Source organism: Oryzias latipes, chromosome 18 (genome assembly GCF_002234675.1).
Source record: "Oryzias latipes chromosome 18, ASM223467v1".
In the NCBI taxonomy this organism is placed as follows: Eukaryota; Metazoa; Chordata; class Actinopteri; order Beloniformes; family Adrianichthyidae; genus Oryzias; species Oryzias latipes.
The window spans coordinates 19999533-20023451 of NC_019876.2; the positions used below are offsets into that span (position 1 = coordinate 19999533).

At 40.0% G+C, this 23919-nt stretch overlaps 1 protein-coding gene across 5 annotated transcripts in view; it reads left to right on the forward strand.

Moving 5' to 3' along the window:
* LOC101164596 (phosphatidylinositol-binding clathrin assembly protein) overlaps positions 1-23919 on the forward strand; it is a 152813-nt gene continuing 128894 nt past the window's right edge. For 2 of the 5 annotated variants that reach the window (XM_011487631.3, XM_011487630.3), the window contains exon 1: positions 1-1033. In XM_011487631.3, the coding sequence (XP_011485933.1) occupies positions 904-1033 (130 nt within the window). In that variant the 5' untranslated portion in view covers positions 1-903. The remainder of the gene's footprint in view (positions 1034-23919) is intronic. The other 3 variants (XM_011487628.3, XM_011487629.3, XM_020711723.2) reach the window with 2 other exon arrangements.

Below are 23919 nucleotides of genomic sequence, written 5' to 3' on the forward strand. Positions count from 1 at the left end.
AGCTGATTTTTACGCTGCCATTTTGTCCGGCAGAGCAGCAGCCAGCCAGTCAGTCAGTAAAGGGAATCCACCGGCGAGACTTTACCGAAGCAGTTCCGCACTGGTTTGACTGAGGGCAGAGAAAGAATTTGTATGAGGCGGCACTAACTGAGCTCCACGGCCCGGACAGGAGGACTGAGCTTAAGGAGTTGTCATTTTTCAACTTACCGGTCCCGTCGCACTCCGGCCGGCTGGGACGCCAGCTAAGTAACACCGCTAGCTCTCTTGGCTAACACCGACAGTCCCTTCAGTAAAAACGGCGTCCTTCCAGCTGTCAGTTTTACGCTATGGCTGAGCATACTTCAAACCATGTTCTATTCAGTTCTGAATCACTTTTTGTTACCCGAGCGGGACTTTAAGGAACACTTTGCAAACAACAAAACAACAAACAAAGCAACAACAAAACAACGTAAAGCGATAGCTTAAAAAGCTCAAGCTAATAAGCGTACTTTGACGAAAACTGCTGTCCTCCCTTTTCTGAATTTTTGGTGCTTTTCACGCTCTGGTTTCAAAGGGATTACTCGTATTTTTCCTGCCTAATTGAGTAAACCAACCTTCAGGTGAAGAAAAGCCGTCGGGTCGCTATGTTCTTTTGTGGCCAGAGAGTAATCCCAAGTGTTTCGGAATTCCACAGTGGGACTCTTTCCTCCTGGTTTACGCACTGCAAAGGAAATATTCGCACAGAATAGCAGCTGTCATTAGTGTGTTGTGATTACTCGGAAGTGAAACAAATAATCGCACATTTTGGAACTGGAAAGAAAAACTGAGAAATCAGATCATTTTGTTCCTCTCCTTGACGGCGAAAACAGGTTTCTTGGTATCATCGTCGTGCTTTTTTGGCTATTTGTGGGCGACAGTGAAGCGATGTCGGGCCAATCAATCACAGATCGGATCACAGCAGCTCAACATAGCATGACTGGCTCTGCCATCAGCAAGGCTGTGTGTAAAGCCACCACGCATGAAATCAGCGGACCCAAGAAGAAACACCTCGACTGTGAGTACTTCCCGCGTGCGTTTGCTTTAGCTACAGACACACTTGTCTGCTCTCTTTACTGCACACATTCCTACACTTTATCTAACTGGTGGGTTGACATCAAGGATACTGAAAACACCGTGTTTACACGAGAATCAAAGCATTTTCCCCATCATTCTTATCTGGTTGCATCAAAGCCAAATTATATGTGAGACATTTAAAGCTGGCTTGATGCCAGTTTGTTTGCAACAGCTTTTTGTTTCAGTTTAGACAAATGACAATACTTGTGATCAGTTTCAATGGTCTCAAAACTAGATTCTTGTTTTTTTCCCTTTTTCTTTAAAAAACCAAACAAAAAAAACAGCTTAGTTTCAAATATGAACAAATGATTGCAATACTCAGGGTCCTTTGATTGAGATCTTTCCATTATAGTCAGAATGATTCTCATTCATTTGAAATCTGGCAGATTAAATCAAGAAAAAAATTGTTTTTCAACAGGTTTAGCCAAGGCTCCAGACTACCTTTTTTCACTAGGAGCTCTGTTGCCCCCAACTGAAAATTTTAGGGGCACAACCAGAAAATTTAGGGGCACATACCGTAAATCAACATGCTAACCAGATCTACTAATTTCCACTGTATGACGAATAAATACTTTAATAATAGATGCAGAAATTACAATGTGCTGTTTCAAATTCAGTGTCACATTTTATTCTGCACTTTTGAAGATGCAACAAGAAGGTAAACTGACAGCACCATCGCTGTCATGTCAGTACAGATGGTAAAGAAAATACCATACATTCAGAATAAAAAGTTTTTAGTAACAAAGTGATTGCCGTAGTAACCTTTCGGTCATTTCACAGTTACAAACAATACTTAAATGTATGTAAACATTAGGGGACGGAAATTCATGTTGGCGACACCAAATAGGTGCCGCCAAGATGCACAATAAGCGTGTTTGAGATCACCCAGATGGACGCTACGCTGCACAGATCACCTGGTGTGAGACGTATATTTTTGTTTTTGCTCTAACATCACCTGTCAATCAAAACAAAAATCATGAGAAAGGGTGGAAGCAAGGCCCCAACCTGAGCGAACACAGCTGGAAATTTAGTACTCAACTGACTGAAAGCTGCCCTACAGACCACAAAACAATGCATTATGGGACATGTGTCCTGATGGGTGTTTGTAGTTCAGTGATCAATTAAAATAATTTAAAATACCAACTGATTAAAAAAAGGCTACATCCATTACAAAACATTAAAATAATACTTAGGGGAAGAGGCATATTAAAACTAAATTGAATGTTAAGGACTACCACTTCCTGTTCTCCTTCAGTCTCGCTTTAGCTTCGCCTTCAATTCCCCCCCCCCCCCCGGGGGCCTGGTCTACCCAACGATCCAGGCGCGGCGCTGGTTCATCTTAAACACGTCTATCGTTGCATTTTCCCCACGTGTTTTAACTGTGTCTGTCTGAGACTAAATCGTGTTGTTGTTCGCACGTGTTTAAAGTTCAAGCCCCATTAGCTGTCACGCATGTAGGTGTGGGATATTTATTTATTCTCCTCAGCTGACCATCTCCGCGGGACTGGAGCGGTGTGCTGCCGTAAAAGCGGTGCATGAGAACCGTGGTTTGCTTCGCGAGTTTGAGACCCCTGCTGTAGAGTCTGGCACTGGTACACTAGCCGCAGGTCGGAAGAACGAATCAATAGTTAGCTTGTTCATAGCTCAGACGCACGCGCATATCGGGTTGCGATGGTATTTGTCTCCGTTTCCTTCCCACATATTTTTACGTGGGCTCGATTATCTCTAGGCCCCTCCACGCATTTAGCCGCTTACAGTGGCTTTCCCTATTCTTCTCACACGCATTGGCCGCCTCACAGACAGGCATCACTCAATGAAACGCGAGTGTGTGCTTGCGTCTCATGAGTATGTGCGCGAGTGTGTGTGTCTGTCTGCGTGTGCGCTCCCGTCTCAATGATTATTTCATTGATCATTGACGTGCCCTTCCATGTTTAATGAATAAAAAAATACGGAGGGGGGGGGGGGCAAATTTACTGGTAGGACATGTGCGACTGGATGTAAAATTCAGTCGCACACTCTCAAAGTTTGGTCACAAAATGCGACCATTTGGTCGCAGTCTGGAGCCCTGGGTTTAGCATAATTTTCCTGTGAGGCCTGTTTTTCCCCCCAATGGTTTGGTAGAGAAGTACAAGCAATAATCTTCGACAGAGTTGACAAAATATTAGTGTTTGAGAAAACTGTTTCTTTGATGTTAACAAGGTATTATTCTAATTGATTTTGAATTACTTTTTCTCTTATTGAGTAGTTGGTGTAGTAGAACAACAAAAAAAACAACAAACCAAAAACCAAAGATTTATTCTAAATCAGAATTTCATGCTGATTATCAGTGTTTGTCTCTGTTCTTGATGGCTTGCTGAGATGGCAGCTTCTTAATTAGTTGTGATGATGCACTTATGTCATTTTTTGGATGATCATTCCCAGTGGGTATCTGAACTCCTTGCGAGGCCAAATAAAAGCAAAAACTTCTACTTTACTCTTAAGGCCCGTACACACCGGGACGAATATTCGCCAGGCGTTATTCGCCAGCGTTTTTCGCCACGTTTTTTGTGTTCACACCCAGGCGATTTTCGCTGACGATGAGCCGAGCGAACATGCAATTTCCTTCCCTGAAATTAGATGGCGCTTAATGTAAACAGAAATACTCCTGTACACAAGGTGGCGCTGCGCAACTTTATGCTTCTTAAAGTCGCTTTTCACTCAGAAGAAGAGAGCAAGTATTTACGCGCTTGTCAGAATAATACAAAGAAAACATGAATATTTCAAGCACCCGTAGCTCCAACTGGTGCTTGGTTCGGGGATATTTTAGAATGTCTGTCATTATTTCTTCGCGGCAGTGTAGACGCTACTTGGCGTCTATCTTCTTCGCTGGTATGTGTGCTCAGCAAGGCAGTTTTGTGTTTGAGCGCCTCCAAGTTGTGTTTTACTGTAACTTCAGAAGCTCCAGACACGTGTGCAAAAGCGCCATTCTCATTGGTTGAATAGATTTCGATGCGATGCGTCGAAAAAAACAAACAAACCCGAGGCGTTTTTTTTTTTTGACGCTTTGACGCGTGGCGTTTTTTCTCGTCGGTGTGCACACTCTCATTGGTGCCCTTTGTTTAGTCACGAGGCGTAAATTCGTCCCGGTGTGAACGGGCCTTTATAGCTAAAGTTGTTTAACCCTTTAACACTGGAGATGTTGCCAACAACACCTAAGTAACGAATGCTTCTTGACATACAGTTACTCTTCAATTGTTCATGCAATTAACATTTTCCAGCAGATTCTAAAGAGAATTGCAGCTTTGCACTTGCATGTAACACTTTACAGTGGTGAAGTCCTTACGAAATTAATGTGAATCAGCTGATTTTGTCAGGAGAAAAGCGACTTTGCATATTGGCTTTACATTGTTATGCAACACTTTACAAATGTAAATAAAACATCACCCAGAGCCTAAAGAAGCACAGCAGCAATTGATTCAAGCTCCTGACCAGCACACACTCCACCATTTCACAAAACATGCACCAAACCGAACAGGCAAAAAGGATAACAAAATCCATTTCCTGTTTCATTTTAAAAGACCTTCCACCCTACAGTGTTGTGGAAAATGAAGGCTCTAAAATCATGCTGAATACGATTGAGCCAAAGTACATCATCAAGTCAGTTTTTTACAGAGAAAGCCATGCCTCAACTTAATGAGACCATCAAAAGTTAAGGAAGCCCTTGCAGAAACCCACAGAGTAGCTCTTACCTGTGATGCCTAGACTTCCAGAGCAACCTACTCTCGTCACGTTCACTGCTCGCTATATTACAGAAACCTGGCAGCTCAAGTGGTGTATCCTACAAAGCGTCATGCATGAAAGCCACACAGCCACTAACGGGAATATGATGTTCCACGCTGTCGCAAATGAATGGAATTTGATAATCACGGATATGGTGATAGTGACAGATAATGCTGCAAACATGCTGGGTGCTGTGCAGCTTGAAGACTTAACACACATCAGTTGTGTTGCACACACTTTAAACCTGGCTGCCCAACAAGCATTAAAACTTAATTCCGTTTATTGGTAATTATTGGTCAAGCACAAGTTTAAAAAAGTCGTTCCCTGCCTTAAGATTTACACCCTTAGTCACTGTAGTCAAAAGAAACTTTGGAGCTAAAGCTTTGGTGTTAATTGGTTGATTTAACCTGGCTTTTAATAAAAATCGAATATCTATCATCATGGTTTTTAGGATTTCTTGGATACCAACTAGGGTACAGGACCTCCGTCTGCGGAAGTAAACGTCCCTGCTGTTCTTTGGTTAAAGCTAGTGTTGCTGTGCTGTTTTGATTTGCAATTTCAGTTTTATGTCTGATTTAAAGTGGCATTTAAAAAAAAATTTTTTTGGCTTGTGAGTAGTTTTACTAGAGCTGTGACGGTGTGGGATTTTTAAAGTGACACCAGGAGTTGTGGTGTCGCAGTCACCCCCACGAACTCAAAATCCCCTGGCGGACACAGCGCAAATGAATACAATTCATAATTACAACGCAAGATTCTTTATTAACAAATAACATTAACAACTAATTAACTGTTTAACTAATGAACTAACTATATAGGTTTTTGTAGAATGTGTATGTGTGTCCGCGTGCTACGTGTTTAGATGCGCACAAATGTGTTGGGGCCGCGCGTTCAGGTTTGGTATTACGGAGTGAAGGAGAACAGTAATGAAAGAATGGTGATTGATCTGGAGTAGAGCTGTGGCAGTGTGGGATTTTGATCACTGCTGTGATGAAGCAGGAAAAGTCGTGGTGTCGGGACTCTTGCGACCCCCCCCCCTCCATTGTTTATGAATTTGCTATTGTTTTCAATTTTCTACAACCTCATCCGACTGAAGAGAATGGATTAACAGGTTCTATTTGCAACAAAGCAGTCTTAAACTAGGCATGAGTCATGGTGAGGGTGGTATTGAAGCAAATTAACGAAGACATTTTAGAATGGGGAAAAATTATACATTTTTCAAGTTAGTAAATTGAAAAAGCTGGCCATGTGTTGCAAAGTACTGAACTAACTCTGCCTCTGAAGTTGTGCCTTTGTGGGAATAGGATGCACATTTTATCGGTCGCTCAGCCAGGCTGCCACTCATTCATCACCTTAACTCACAAGACTCACTTGTTGATGTTAAAACATTTTTTGTACATCATTTTGGCCCATTTGTGAATCTGGCTGGTCTTTAACTACCAATCCACCCTGTCAGCTTTGATAATGTACATTGATTTCTTTGTGAGAGCAACAACCTCAGTGCTGTAGGGAGGTAACGATAAGTAAAGGTCTGTTTGCTGTTCTCTTTGTACACATCATAATTTTACTGTAAACGAGTTGTCGGGCTGTAATTTCCCTTGTGTCATTGGTGTAATGGAGAAAAGTGGCCAGCAGGCAGACGTGAAGGTAGATGGTTTGTTCATCAATTAATTTGTGTCTGTTGTCAGTAGGGGGGTGGTCAAAAATAAACTTTATATTTTCAAATTGGTAAGCAACCAATGTTGTGCAGGATTGCAAAACATTAAACATAGATGTCCCAACTATCCTGTTAGTATCAGGGCTGCAGACTAACTTTTTTCACTAGGAGCACTGTGGCCCCCAACTGAAAATTTTAGGGGCACAACCAGAAAATTTAGGGGCGCATACCGTAAATCAACATTCTAACCAAATCTACTAATTTCCACTGTATTATGAATAAATACTTTAATAATAGATCCAGAAATTACAATGCGTAAGTTATGTGTACGTTTCAAATTCAGTGTCACATTTTAATCTGCACTTTTGAAGATGCAACAAGAAGGTAAACTGACAGAAGAAGGTAAACTGTAAAAGAACGGGCAATGTTCACTGGATATCAGAACAATCGATACAGATACCTGAGATCAGACAGAGGCTCAAAAACTGATGGAAATTTATCTTGGTGACACCAAATAAGTGCAGCCAAGACGCACAATAAGCGTGTTTGAGATCACCCAGGTGGACGGAACGCTGTTCAGATCACCTGGTGTGAGATGTATATTTTTGTTTTTTCTCCTACATCACCTGTCAGTCATCACAAAAATATCAGGAGAAAGGGGCGGGAGCAGCAAGGCCCCAACCTACCGAACGCAGCTGGAAATTTAGTACTGAACTGACTGAAAGCTGCCCTATGACTACAAAACAATGCATTATGGGACATGTGTCCTGATGGTTTTTGTAGTTAAGTGAGAAATTGAAATAATTGAAAATACCAATTGATGAAAAATAAGCGACATCCATTACAAAACATTCAAATAAATATAAAATATATAATAACACAGATCATACTAAGGGGGAGAGGAATATTAAAATTAAATTGAACTGAATTGAAATTCAACTTCCTGTTCTCCTTCAGTCTCGCTGCAGATTCGCCATCACCCCGTGTGCTGCCGTAACAGCCGTGCATAAACCGTTTGGTTGGGGGGCTTAACCGTAACCCCCGTAACCTCCGGGTCTGTGCGGCCCAGAGAAAAGTTCAGCACGGACTGCATGCATTTAGAAAATTACGAGCGAATAGGTACGTTCTAGAAAGGAAAGTAAGGAACTCTTTCATGTGGTCTGGGGAGGGGGCTGTCAGGTGTCCTGCTTTCAAGCCCGGTCATTGTCACACCCCCAATAGTCATTTACTCCACTGTGATTGGTTGGTTTGTCAGCTCCGCACACAACAATGAAAAGGTGTCACTCATACAAACGGGCGGGACGCATTAAAATTAAACTTTCATTTCAAGGTGGGGGCCACAAGTAGCCCGCGGGCCGCGAGTTTGAGACCCCTGCTGTAGACTCTGGCACTGGTACACCAGCCGCAGGTCGGAAGAATGAATCAATGGTTCGCTCATAGCTCAGATGCACGCACAGGTTGTGATGATATTTGTCTCCGTTTCCTTCCCACAGATGTTTACGCGCGCTCGATTATCTCTAGGCCCCTCCCCCTCCACGCATTTTAGCCATTTACGCGATTGTGTGCTCTCGTCTCATGAGTGTGTGCGAGTTTGTGTGTGTGTTTGCGTGCGTGTGCGCTCCCGTCTCATTGATTATTTCATTGATCATTGACTTGCCCCTTCCACGTTTAATGTATAAAAAAATACGGAGGGTGGGGGAGGCAAATTTACTCGTAGCACATGTGCGACTGGATGTAAAATTCAGTCGCACACTCTCAAATTTTGGTCGCAAAATGCGACCAATTGGTCGCAGTCTGGAGCCCTGAGTATACCGGGAAAAAACATTCTAAACTGAAAGCTATACAAAAAAAGTGTCATTGTAGAGCAGGGGTCGGGAACCTTTTTGGCCAAGAGAGCCATAAACGCCACATATTTTTAAATGTAATTTCGAAAGAGCCATACAATAATGTAATGTCCCTTTCCCACACTGAGGCACATAGACTTAACCTCTTTTAAGGTTCTTTATTCTGGTTACTGCAGACCGCAACGAACGCCGTACAATTAATTCAGCAACTCCTGAATCTCTCCCGCCGAGACGAGACGAGAGCGCTCCTCCCAACTTTATATTCGCTCCTGCCGCGTCAGCCCTCCCATTTCCCTTATTCGGCCCATAGCTGAACCCCATTGGTCCAAACTACCTAACAACCACCTGAGCGACGGAACTGAGAGCCAATCAGATCTCTGCTTGATCGATGCGTTCAATGAACTCCAGAACTTTTAACGCGGCTCAACAGCCAAGTTAAACTCAGTCCGCAACAATATGTTTAAAACTAAATATACAAATGAATGTGTGCATTTGATGTAAATTCAACACTTTTAAAGTACAATAAGTCTGTGGATTCTTTTTAATAACATCGTTATGCTGTTGCTGATAAATGATGAGTATTTCTCGTGGTAGTTTTGCTGATTGTCTAGTCTGGTTGATACGTGGTGAGTTTCTGCTTCATGCAGGCGTTGAGACTTTAAACGTGATCGTAGGTCTGAATGTTCTGTAGATGTGAGACAGACTGATCACATGCAGACCTGGAGTCAAACATACACTCTCCCGCTGCAGTGAGTGACGGGCAGCAGGTTTTACGTTATTACAATCCCTGCGCGGTTCACCTTACTGGCCGTGCCCCCCCCCCCCCCCCCCCCCCCCCCCCCTGCTTTCTTCCTCTAACATCCCGTCCCCGCAACTGCACGCTCTTTCTCAGAGACGGGAGCGCGCAGTTTTCGGCACGGCAATTCACAGGTTTCCGGCTGGTACAAACTCTGTGAAATAATAGATAATAGTTAAGTGATAGTGCTGGCGCAGATTTTTCTCTCCAAGCACCGCTACTACTGCGCGCCTCTGGCATCGCATCGCGCCAGACAAGGACTGGTCTAATGAAAAAAAAAAAGTATAATTAAAGATTTGTCTGCGAGCCACATGTGACCATCAAAAGAGCCATATATGGCTCGCGAGCCATAGGTTCCCGACCCCTGTTGTAGAGTTTTATTAAACTTTCTTCTTCATTGAACTTTCTTGTTTTGCTTATTTCAATTTTAAATTCAAACAAACCAATGAATGGCAAGAGACTGCCTTACATGTTTGACTGGCTCTTTAGAGGTGTCAACAATGGCATCTTTACCAACAACAGTAAAACAACCGTATGGCTCCACCGTCAACTCTTATTGAGAATTCACCAGCGGCACATTGCATCAAAAAACAAAACATGCGGAAGTTACTGACTTCAGAATAAAAGCATAAATTGTTCTTTAAATTTAAATTATAACATCGCTGGCAATAAACTATAACTGTCACATAAATGACGTTTAAAATCGTTATGAACTAATGTAGTAGTGGTTGACTATAGCTGTCACCCCAAATATTAATCCGATCGGTGACCTCGCTTTCCTTACACTGACTGGTCTCAGCAGCGTTGTCAAATCAAGCACTCAGGCATGCAGACTGTTTTTACAATTATTTCATAATACAATAACGATATATCACAAAATAACACAGAAGGTATATTTTCAGTTATTTAATACAAATTGGCAAAAACTTCATTGCTTAAAGATAACCGCAAAACCGCGGTGATCAAAAATCCCACACCGTTACAGCTCTAATACCGGTACAATTCATAATTACAACGCAGTATTCTTTATTAACAAATAACAGTAACAACTAACTATCCAACTAATGAACTAATTATATAGGTGTTGTAAATTGACCATTTGTGTGTCAGGGTGCTGCGTGTGTAAGAGGATAGAGAGCGTGCCACGCATATTGCAGCGTGGGGGTCTCTTCCTCCACGTCTGTGGCAGTAAACCCTTACCAGTTCCAAAAAACAGATGATTTTATTCATTTCTTGGGTACAAACTTCCCACTCTCATCGGTAGCCATGCTGTCGCTTGCTGTTTCGTGTGTGCTATGATGTTGTTTCTTTGTCGCTTGCCATACCGCCATGTGAAACTAACGCTACGGACGCTCTGGGGTAATTTTTTCTGTGATTGATGTCAGTGATCCAAACCCAGTGATCTAACCCAGGTATCTCCAAGGAAAAACACTACAAGCCCTGGATATATCCACTGCTCCACCTGTGAGACCTGCAGAACATTTTTTGCTTGTCTCCTTACAAGGCCAACCTACCACATGTTGCTGTACATTGGATTATAACGAAAGAATTGTTCGTCCATTGATTTTTCACAATTTTTAAATGAGAATCAAGTGTTTCTGCTGAAACAGCATGTTGGTTTGGTGATTTGATGACTGCAAAGATTTCGTTATTGTCTGCAACAGAGAAAGCCTGTTTTTATATTTTAAATAGTTTATTAATGTAATACCTACTTGTAAAAATAAGGGATCTTATGAGAATGAGGTGATCCTTTACTAATAAAATAAACTTGTTTTAACCACTCAACATGACACTAAATTAAGAGGCCTTTTGTCCTTTATCAATCCTCCAAAATGCATACGTCAGATAACTGAGTAAGATGATGATTAAAGCTATTGTCAGAACTGTTCATAATTAGATTAATTTTAAAGCATATGTTACCTTATGTTATGTAATTGTGATGGGCACAAACACTAAAGTGGAATGAAAGCTCCCTCCTCCAAATGTAATGTCTCATTTCAATGCAAAACAAAGAGGAATGATAATAGTTTGATAAATTAGCATAAGAATGATGAAAGTGCAGAAAACTGGGCCTCTTCAGAAGAAAGCATCACACAAACTTTGTAGAGATATTGTATTTTGTGGAGGAAGACGGGATTCATCAACTGCAGACATCCTGCAATCCACCCACCAACAAATCAAACATGAATAAACCATAAATCAAACAAAGGAGCTTCCAAGTATTTGTAATGTTATCAATAAGCATTCAACTTATCTGTTCAAATCCAAGACAGTTTGACAAAATTTAGTTGGTTTACTGCTGCCCTTGGCGTTCACTTGCTGCACTGTAGGTTGACTTTGACTTTAATCTCATAAAGTTACGACTTTAAATCTTTTTAAAGAATTTTAACATTTACGAGAACAATGTTGTAAACTTGCGTTTTTTTGTGGACCTAATACTCCATTCTACAAATGTCTTCATAATATCAACATCAAACTTAAATTGGGGGAAACTTTGATTTCACTAAAATGCACAACTTGTTAGTCTTTTTATGGATATCTGTTGTGTAAATGTCTATTAATTTGTGTTTTTCAGATTTTAATTTGGTTGTTGCCTTTAGTCCAATAGCAGTTAGACCCACTGCCAACTAAAGAGGAATAAATACAATAGAACTTTGAACATTGTTTCCTAAAAGTGTGCATTCTCTTTGATTTTCACTGTTTTCTATTTCTTTTTTTTATATAGATGATTGTTTGGCTTTCACTGTTTTCTCTGTTTTGTTTTTATATAGATGAGTGTTGGACTGTGTAAAAAACATTGATTAAAAGAGGAACTTTGTATAATAAAAAAAGTTATATTGCCACAGTCTGAACATGTTTGCAAACACAAATAGAGAAGTAACATTTGTACTCTAAATTTCCCTTCATTAACCTGGCAACTGACTTGTTGTTTGAACTTTACTTGATAGTGGAAGTAAAAACACTGACTCAATAACGGTGCTTCTTATGCAGGCTCTGTTTATGAAGTTATGCAATAGATTTGTTTGGTGTTTGTCTTTCATGTCTTAAATTTGACTTATTTTGATAAATCCCAATAGTTCAAGAAATTATGTTATGATCAGAACTAAATATTAAATGAAAAAGCTACAGTGGGGCAAAAAAGTATTTAGTCGGCCACCAATTGTGAAATTTCTCCCATTTAAAAAGATTAGAGGCCTATAATTTTTATTATAGGTATACCACGACTATGGGTTATAGGGTTGGGTCCAGAAATCTTTCTTTTTGTTGGTGACTAAATACAAATTGTTGTCAGATGCTGACAAATTGTTTTCAGCATCCATGAAGGAACGTTACTATTGGATACGTTAAATGCTGTGTGTGACATTGTTACACAAAGATAGCGAATGCCACAGGTAACGCATCTAACCTGTTAACGAACTTTAAACGGCATCACCCGACTTTAACAATCTACAAGAAAAAAAAAAAGTGCAAGTTAAAATGTTTTTTCAGGCCAGTGTAAAGTATCCAAAGTTTTTGATTTCCTGGCAGCTAATAGGCTTTTGTATTTTATTAAGCAGATCATCTACATAGGTCAATTTTATTTATTATGTAAAACCAATAAATGCATTTTATAAGTAATTTTTTTCTGCCTTAGCTATTTGTACCAAAAAAAATACCAAAAAAAGATGGATAGATAAAAATTTTATTAATCTCCCAAGGGAGAAATTCAGGTGTCCGGCAGCAAAACACGCACAGTAAATAACATTAATATAATAGTTTGTAAAATAGCAGTTCATATCAGGCAGATTTGTTAAACAGAAGTACTGAACCGATATGTACCGAACTGAGCCCTATGAAATGAATCGAACTGAATTGAGATTTTAGCATGTTGTTACACCCCTAGTCACTATTCTTTGTCTCCCATTTTTTTGTGCATCTCATTGTTAACTTTGGCATAGAGAAATTGTCACTTTGGCACTCTGCAAAGTATTAGTCAGTGTACCGTATTTTCATGACCATGGGGCGCACTGGATTATAGGGCGCAGGTTCAGTTATGGGTGCCTTTTCTGTATTTAACACATTCGAAAGGCGCACCGGGTTTAAGGCGCAGGCACGTTAAAACTTAACAGTAAAGCATGCATGCTAGTGTGTTTTAAAAACTGAGTTGGTTGTGATTTATTTTTCATTTTTTCAGTCATCAATCATCATCCAAAAATCCGTCAAAGTCATCATCTTCTGTATGTGAAATGAACAGCGGGGCTAAATTTCTATCAAACACGCAAAGTTCCCTTTTGTCATTGTCAGAGTCCGTCTCGTTGCCGTGCGGCTCCTCTTGAAGAATGCCGGCTCTTGTGAAAGCTCGAAGAACAGTGCAAGCAGACACGTTAGCCCAAGCATCTACAATCCATTCACAAATTGTGGCATAACTCGCCTGGCGCTGCTCAGTCTTAGTAAAACTGTGCAGAAAATGGACAGCTTTGCGTTGTAATCCAGTGCTGCCCCACCATAGGCCTAGCCCAGAAAGCACCAAGACGGACTTCCTTGAAAATGTTCAATTTCCATTTCCTCTGCCTTCAGTGGAATGGTGACTGTAGAGACGCTTCTCCTAGCTGTTCTCTGATTCTTAATCCATCGCTCGAATCAGTCTACCAACTTGGGCCACCTCGCCTTGTTTCCGTGAAAAATCAGATGTGTCTTCTTGATCTCTCGGAGGTCGTTTTCCAGCTTCCTTGACTTGCAAAGCATAGATTAATTAATCTTGAATTCTCTCGCAGCTGCTGAATTCCCATGTTCCTCAGCGTAGCTGATAGCTTGGAGTTTAAACTGTGCTTCATAAGCGCGTCTCTTTGCAGCATTTTCAGGGTTGCCAAAACGATGTTGTTCTGCATAATGCTCATACCTGCACTTTTGTACTTGTCAGGGGTGTGTCTTCTTTTATGTCCACACTTCCCTCCTTACCGTTCTTATGCTGTCTTCTCCAATGTCCTCTTTACCAAAATCAGGCAACGACACATTAGGCCCCGCCGAACCATAGGGCGCACCGTGCATTTTGGAGGAAATTTAAGACTTAAGTGCGCCTTATGGTCGTGAAAATATGGTAATATTAGATGCTACAAAATTCCCAGTTTCCCCCTTATGACATGCATTTAGAAATATTTGAGATTTAAAAAAACTTGAAAGGTTGTAAGGTATGTACTTGGGGCTGTAGTATGATCCATACTCTTGCATTTCTGCTTTCTCATTACACAAATTACACACACACCCGGTAGTTTATAACCATTCACAGAACACAATTATAGGTTTTGAGTTTAGAAAATTGTTTTTAGAGTAGTTTCAGGCCATGTAAGGATGCAAAAAGACAAGTCAATTTCCCTCTAATTAGTTTTGCTGCCATTCCTGTGCTCATAGACTTTCTTCTGGGTGTAGCTGGTTAGTTGCACAGTGGTGACATCTTTCTTAAGTAGTTGTGGGTGAGTCTAATGCCATCTAAACACTGTGGGGAAAACCCCTCCCAGCATGTGATGCAGAGATAGGCAGTTTGCACTGCTAACAGTTCACAATTGACTGCTGTCTGGTCTTGTGTGTTTCAAATCTAGTCTAAGGCCACGCATGTGATGTGGATTGTCAAGTATGTGAGACCTGTAAGTGGGAAGAAAGAAAGTTAAAAACAATTATCTGTATGTCTATATATATATATATATATATATATATATATATATATATATATATATATATATATATATATATATATATATATATATATATATATATATATACACACACACACACACACACATATACATATATACACACATTGTATGTTATGAACTGTTAACCTGTTAAATGTAACATTAGGAAGAGGAGGCCAAAAAACAAAAATGATTAGTGATAGTTGTGATGGAGCAGATTTAACCAGTGCTTCAAATCTTACTTTCTATAACTGGACAGCTACTAATAGATCTCCAATATAAATTTATTTTGGTGTTTAAAGTTTTTTTTTTTTTTTTATTCAAAGCTCCAGATGAATGGTAGTGTGGTGATGAAAAGGCTTTATTTAGAAATAGTTTTATAGTTAAATTGATTGTTACAAAGGTGGCTGTCTTGGACAAATATTCAAAAACATTAGCCCCCCATGACAAGTTTTTAAAATAAAAAATATTCCCAGTGTTGTTTTTAATTGTTTATCTGAAGCCTCTGTTTCCAAAATCTCCTCTACATGGGCCATTGGTATTGAGCTGAGTTGCCCTGCTCTTGACCCCCACCCCTTTCCTGAGGAACGCTTAAAGAAAGCAAAAGAAAACGTGAAAAGTTGTGACAGGGTCACATTATGACTATTAAAAAAAACAAACATTAGCCCTACCTGTGTTTTTTTATATGGGGGGATAAACATGGTTTCTGAGTGTGATGAATATGTTATCCACTGAAAATGCTGGATGTGGTCCTTTTATGTATTTCATGTGTATTTATGTATGTTATGGACTGTTTACCTGACTCATGATAGACACACGCCAAGGTTAATAAATGGGGTCGGAACAGGTGTGCAAAGAGGGAGAAAGAAGGAAGGTGAAAGACGCACTGACAGCAGCCGCCTTGCTCTTCTCCCATGACAAAGACTCCAAATATTCATCGTTCCTTGCCGGCTGGAATTATCCCACCAATCTTGTTTTGGCATCCAGTTGAGTGACTGGGGAACAGGAAGCCGGAGATTTTTTCAAAGTGACCAAAAGGAGTGACGTGCACGCTCCCGGGAGTGGGTTTATTCTAAACAAAGTAAACGAAGCGACCAGCTGGTGAGATCGAAACTTTATTTTTTCTTTCTTTGGTATCCAAATGTATATTTTTTTTATAGCAGTTTATTTTTGTGAGCATTTTGTTTGGATTATTGGATTGATGCCGATACGCACCTGGGAATAAAGAGAGGAAAAGAAACCTGGGATATAAAAAAATATACATTTATGTTTAGAAAAAGATCGACAAGAGGTGTGCTTCTTCTGTTTCGGATAATTATTTGATTCTGTAAAAAAAATGATTTAAAGCAGGGTTTTTTCTGTGGGAGATGGTCAGGTGTGCCGTGGGAAATTACCCATTTTCATGATCTAAAAACATTTACCATCTCCAGGATATCAGCTCTGTGTTCATCCAAAGAGGCCCTGATAAAACACAGAGTACTTAGGAATATGAAAGATCGTAAAATACATTTTCTTTGTGTTTATTTGATTCTATTAAAGACAGTTTGATAAGAATGACGGTAACACAATTTAGCCACAGCTTTAGCTCTGTCCTGCCCCTTTAACTGTCTCCACCAATCAATCTTGGAGGCTTAATCATATGTCATCAGTCTGACCATCAGAAGTGGTTAAAGTCTTCACTTGTTTCAATTTAGCTCGTAAAGTCGCTCAGTTCCAACAAAAATGACAGCGATGTAGCTTTCTGCGGGATCTGGTGTCAGACTGTGGAACAAGTGAGCAAAACAATGATGCTCAGAGAAGCGAGTGTCTGCCCTCTGCGGCCGTTTTGGCACTACATCTCCCATGATGCATATCGTTAAAGTGACAGCGTCTCAGTGTACAATGAGTCTTCCCTGTTAAACGTCTTGGAACACAACGAACACACATCAAACAATTTTTAAATTCTCCTGATGAAATCAGAGGTCAACAGTTTAGTTCTCCTTCAAGGTTTGTGTTTATTAACAGCCAAACATCCCAGAGTTTGGTCCAAGTCATCTTTCTAACTGAAACACTTTTCTAATAACTTCTGGATTATTTCATGTTAAATTTAAGACGTAATAACAACATTGAAGAAACAGGATTAAGGTGAAGTGGCCAACAGACACAATTAAACTAAATTCAAACAATGTAATCATCTAAAAAGAAATAAAACATTTTTGTTAAAGTTTTCAAAAACTTCATCTCTGATAAAGACAAAAGAAAAACTAATTAAACTTCAACATTTTCACTTTTGGTTTAGCTACAGAAAACATAAATACAATGTTAGTCTTTTTATGTAAAATTTATCAAACATATTTTGATCATACAATTCTTCAAAAAATTATAGTTGCCTTTGCACTAACATTGAAATGAATATATATAAAAAAAATCACTTCAGAAAGAATTTATTTGGTTTTTGTGAGGTTACATAAAATTGCATGTTCATAAACTGAAAGGAAAAACAACTACCAGGATAAAATTTCAAATAATTTAGTTGAAAATTACTATGGAAAAAAAACTTTTATTAGAACTTTTAGAAAAAACAGCTGCAACTTCCAGCTTTTTCCGGCAATTATCACAAAAATGCATGTGAGATTGCATAGGGACAGTTTAATTATGAACAGTATAGGACTCCATACAAAAAAGGTTGATACACACTGATTTAAAGAACCCAAAAAATCTTGATAACAAAGATTATTTAAAATAAATGAGTGTTTGTTACAAAGTAACATTTTTTAACTGCGACACGGCGACTCCTGCTGCTTCATCACCAAAGTGATCAAAAATCCCACACCGTCACAGCTCTAGGTACATTAAAAAGAAAACCAAGAAATGGTGGATCCTACCCATCATTTTCCTGCTTAGACTTTGAGGGCTGCAGCTCCTCAAACGTTTCACAGTTTGCGCTCAAACTGAGCAGCCGTGTCCAGCACGTCTCTTTCTCATTCAGTAATAATGAAAAAAAGCAAATTTCCATGTCTTCTGCTGCAGCTAAGCAGATATCAGAATTGCCTTTTCAGCAGCAGAGTTCCCACGTTTATTCTCAAACCTTCATAGAAATTAGGTCCAGGATCTTAGAATGAAAACAAAGATCTGATCGTGATCACAGATTTCTGTAGATCTGAAGAGCTCCGCGTTTCTGTACAGGAGACACGCCGGAGGAGATGGATTGACAGGGTCTCCAGCCAATCAGGACACAGAACAGGGTGCGCTGTTTAAAAAAACAGCATAGTCGCTCTAAAAGAATGAGCTAAACCGGGAAAGATGAACTGCGGCGTAGAAAGGGAAGACTGTCTTCTGTTCTGTTTGACAGGGATTTTAGAGGGTTTCAGGTTGGAGCACAGACTGCAGAATAGTGGAAGAATATGTCACGTTCTATGCAGGTCTTGATCGGATGGCCAGATAAAAAAAATAACAGGGGTCTGTAATATTTTTCAGTGGGCTGGAACAAACATGGAGGCGGGCCGGATCCACCCCGCGGGCCGTAGTTTGCCCACCCCTGGTGTAAACTGCACACCTCCTCCTCTTTCGCTGCTGCTCACACCTTGCCCCTCCTCTCCCTGCTACATCGAAGAGCTGTGTTGTTAAAGAGCCACATATTTACACCAAAGGCAGACTTTTTTGTGGTGGTGTTTATATTTTTATATTTCTTACAGTGTTGCTATTGTTTACTTTCACTAATGACTTGGTGTATACTTTTATTGCGCTTTTCTACCTTCCTTGAACGTCTAAAGCACTTTACAGTTACAGTCCCATTAACCAATGCACACACAAATTCACACACTGATGGCGGCTCCCCTGCTGAAAACTGGTACCTACCTATAACCACCAGAGGCAATGTGGGGTTTAGTGTCATTGGTTAAGGACACTTTGACATATGGGCAGGCAAGGCAGGCAAACCTTCAACATCGTAACCCTTTTGTTATCCTAGGCACTTTAGCATTGGGAGTTGGGTCATTTAAACCCAATAGACAGTGCTCTGAACCTTTTTTTCTTCAATGATTTGTGAACCTAACTGGTGTCCATGGATTACATGAAATCTTTCCACCTTTATCCACCTTTGTCATTGTAGGGAGAACATGTCAATGTAAGGGTGGGGTTATTTAAGATAGCACAAGGGTTAACTCTCCTGTTGTCATCATAATCTTTTTACACCCTGTGTCCTCCCGGTCAAAATGATGTGCCTTCATTAAACCCCTAATATAAGCAGCTCATTAAAATGTTTTAACACAAAATCTTATTTTGTTTGAAGAAGTAACTTGTCATTTATAGTGTATGAATTAATGTTTTTCTTTTTCATCTAGAAGAAATACGGCATTTATTCAATACACCACTCATTGTTATGATACAGTCAACTGTATTATTGTTTAGTGCATGGGTTGTTTATTATTTTGATAGCTTAAAAAAAGAATACAAATGTGAACATAAGAACTAAGCAACATAACTCAGTCAACATAACTCAGTCAATTAAGGAATAACAGGTCAATGCAAGGGTGGAGTCATCTAAGATAGCACAAGGGTTAATCAGAGGTCGACTGCCCTACCTCTGCTCCACAGCTGACCCATTGACACGAATTCCAAATGAACTTAAATCCGTGACACCATTCTCTAATAGCAAAAGGGAAGGCAAGCTAGCCTTTTGACATTGTCATGCAAAAAAGTCTCAAAATGAACTTTTTCATTTAAATAAACTTAGAAAACTTTCAGGCAGGTGGAATTCTGTCATTGTGGAGCACTCCCATCAAGTGACTTGTTCAAAAAAAGAAGCATCTCTGAGGAGTCTCATGACATCTCCAACACTTCAAATATTCACGGCCACATGCCAGACAGCTATTTTTGTCAAGTTTGTCTAAGGCTCCAAAAGAATCTTCCCACATAACCGTGATATTTAATGTTCAAATCTCCACTCAAACACAATCCAAAAGTTACATTTTTTAAATACCTCAATGGGATTCTCGTTTTTACATTTTGTAACAAATTGTGATTTTCAGCCAGCATTTTTTTTTCTGCTTTGAAACTCTCAACTGTCAATGTGGGGTTTAGTGTCATTGCTCCAGGACACTTTGAAATGTGGACCCTCCTGGGCCGTTTTTAAGGTCCCATTAATTCAAACTGTGTTTTTGCGACAGTTTGATAGAAATTTAAAAGGAGAAATAGTCAGAAATGCAAAAATGAAATGATTGTTCTCTTCCACTGAGGTGTCATGACCTGATGTGCCCTGCGTGGAGCAATTTAAGTGTTAAAAGTTCTTGATTAAATTAAAGAACACTCACCTTGGCTCCTCAGCTTTATTTCCCGGAGGGACCCACGACATACTTCAATTTCAAAAAAGTTTAAGGAAATGCCATAATTGCCAGGTTATAGAGCGCACCGGATTACATGCCGCACCCACCCAATTTAATGAGGATTAACCACTATTTACATACACTAGCCACACTTGTGTACAAGCCGCATGTTGTGCCAATTCAATTGGCATGTCACTGAGACCACAGTAGTCTCAGAGAGGGAGGAGTAAGTAGTAGTTTAGTCTATTTATTTGAACACACCCACATCTGCCAAACAGCATGGACCTCACTTCAGCTCACAGCTCCCTGACTTATGGTGTGGAAATTCACACTCAGATTCCCTACTTCCCATGAGTCTTAGGGGTTTAAGGCGGGGATAACCCCCGGTTCGCTACACTGTGTTTTAGATTAGAGGATGTATATGTGCTGAAACCGCGTGCGTGTTTAAGAGGGAGCAGGGAGTTGCAGCGGAACGCGAGAGCAGCTCTCCCCTCCTTCCGCCTGTGACACAGGGCTGGTTAAAAAAACATACCAGTACAAGAGTGCAGCAGTAACTTATAAGATTGCGCGGCATGCGCCTATGCACGCTCTACGCTGCGCGCGCGTGCGCCAGAAGTTTCCTTCCACAACAGTGAAAGAAACTTCTGGCACGCAGCAGACCGGCTTCTCCAAACCCGTTGGTGATGGTGGATTTTTTCACACTGTTTTTAACGATTGCTTTTAACTTGAAAGCTGTGTCATATTGTAGTGGCGGTCACGTGCACGTTGGGTCTAGTGGCACCAAAGGATTTTGGGATACAGCTGAGCATGGGTGTTTCTTTTATTGCACCATGACTGAAGTGTCTAAGAGCTAAAGCTAGGTCCATGCTGTTTGTCTGTTTAAGTGTGTGTCAAAGCAATCGCACTTGTTGCTGGACACAGAATTATGCAGGCGGTTTCCCCTCTGAGGCTGCCGGAGCGCTCCTGGCGGCCGTTAAATAAAAGCATAAATTAGCCGTATCATTGAATAAGCTGCAGGGTCGAAAGTTGGTGACTAAAGTCCCCGGTTATAGTCCGGAAAATACGGTACTCAAAAAGACCAAACGTTTAGAACAGTGTTTTTCAATCAGTGTGCCGCGGCACAGTAGTGTGCCGTGGGAGATGGTCAAGTGTGCCGTGGGAAATTGCCCTCATTAATCATTAACTGATCTAAAAACATTTCCCATCTCCAGGAAATCAGCTCTTTGTTCATCCAAACTGGCCCTGATAAAACACTGAGTAGTTAGGAATATAAAAGATCTTAAAATTACTTTTTCTTTGGGTTTATTTAATTCTATTAAATACATTTTGATAAGAATGATGTTACCGCAATTTACCTGCAGCTATGACAGTTTGCGGAAAAGTCCCGCCCCTTTAACTGTCTCCACCAATCATTCTTGAAGGCTTAATCACATGTCATCAGTCTGACCAATCAGAAGTGGTTAAAGTCTTCACTTCCTTGTTCTTAATTCTGCTGATAAAGTCGCTCAGTTCTAACAAAAATACCAGCTAAAGCTCTTCTTTAGCGGTGTAGCTTTCCACAGAGTCCGTTGTCAGACCGTGGAACAAGTGGACAATACAATGAAGCTCAGAGACGCGAGTCTTTCTGCAAGTTTTTCGGCAGTTTTCACACTACATCTCCCATGATGCATTGGCTTAAAGGGCCAGTGTCCCAGCGCACAAGTAGTTGTCCTTGAGAAACGCCTTGAAACCACAACAAACAAACAGTTTCTAAATTTTCAAATTTTACTTTCATTTCATCTCTTAGAAAAAACAGCCGCAACTTCCTGCTTTTCCGGCCACAATTATCACAAAAATGCTTGTGAGATTGCGGGGGGGGGCTGTCGATCAATACAGACCATGAATTTCTGTTTCTTTTTTTTTTTTTGGATGCTGGTGTGCCGCGGGATTTTTGTCAAGGTTAAAGTGTGCCGTGGCTCAAAAAAGGTTGAAAAACACTGGTTTAGAACACCACTGCATCAATTAGTATTGGGAGTGAGGACCAACTTGAGGAGATTCAGTAAAGAGGAATTGAAGGAAGTTTAAAAAAAAAAAAAGATAACGGGGCAGACAGAAACAGATTTGTGATTAAATTCGTCATAATCACATGTCACACAAGTCCACTTTGGGACTTTGGGAGGAAGCCAGATGACATGGAGGCAATTACACCGTTTACATGCACGCCAGTTTTCTGCTTTATTGCTCCAAAATAACTAAAAACATGTTTGTTTGTTGAGGACAATGATGCTGTCAAAAGTCCTGGCTGGGATTAGAGTTGTTGATGGAAATCAATGCGCCGTGTTATGAAGTCACTGTCCAGAGGCCATTATTCTGAATATTGTCAAACCTGTAAATGCAAATGTCAGTGTAACTGCAACAAACAAATACTATATTCAGAATATTTACTTAACCAGTTAGTTAATTCTAAATTTCATCTGGAGTGTATAGCAAAGATATCTGATGTCTATCATTGCAGCTCAAATGTACAGTTGGCCAATTTACCAACATTTCAACCTATACTTGTTAAAATAATTTATCTCTTTTGTTTTTGATTTTTGATTTGATTTGAAATGGTTTATTTCAAGCAATCAAGTAAAAATACTGCACAAAAACAAAACAATCAGCAGTCATACATTCATACAAAGACATGTCACACTTTGGATAATAAGACATAAAATATTGCTTGAAAAGGAGTGGAAGGAAGCGAATTTACATAATCCCACCCCTGTTCTACCGTAACCATTTTATTACATAATTTATCATTATCCGGTTCATAACTTTTATCAGACATAATTAAGAATCCTTGGGTATCAAAAAAGCACATGACAAAGAGGAATTACTAAATTATTATATAAAAAAATAACTATTTTGGAAATAAACATGGCAAATGCAGATCAGTTATCTAAAAAAAGTAGAAAATATACAATGTGTTCCAAAATACTATGCAAATTGTATTTAAGTGTCAAAAAGATATTTTTTTTTAATGCTTTTAAGTAAACTCATGGATGATATTGTGTCTTTGGTTCTTTGGATTACTGACATCAATCTTAGACATGATAGTTAGTTTGGCAGGTGAGTTCAATTAAAGGAAAAACTACTAAAGAGGGACGTTCCACGTTATTAAGAAGACCAACAATTTCAAGCAACATGAGGAAAAAAAAGGTTGTCTGCTACTGAAAGCGAGAAATGGCTAAATGCCTTGGACAAAACCTTGGATTTTTCACGAAAACATAAGCGTGATCATCGTACTATTAAGAGATTTGTAGCCGATTCAGAGCACTCATGGGTTTGTGCAGATAAAGCCAGAATGAGGAATGTTCCTGCTAGACAAATGTATCGGATTAAGAGAGCATCACAAAATACCATTACAAAGCAGCAAGCACATGTTTGAAACTGCTGGTGTGTCTGGAGTCCCACGAACATCAAGGTGTAGGATACTCTTAAGTGGTTGAACCTATGATCAAAAAGAAACAAAAATTGAGTTAATGGCTGCAATGTGCCAGCTTTGTGCGACACATCTGTACAAAACAAGGTTGCAGGTTTGTTACTGCAACTCTCAAGTCATGCTCATTATTGAGCCTACCTCTGTTCTTTGTTTTTCAAAGAACTGCAACAGCAGAAAAGCAGATCTCACAAAGATAGGATGTAGAATGGAAGCAGAATGCCCCCAGCATTCTGCCCCATAAGAGGATGCTCCCTCTCCACACCCAGCAGAAGTCATGGAGTGTCTGTGCTGTAAACCTCATCTCAGGGTAGCATCTGACATGATTTCAATGAACCAATC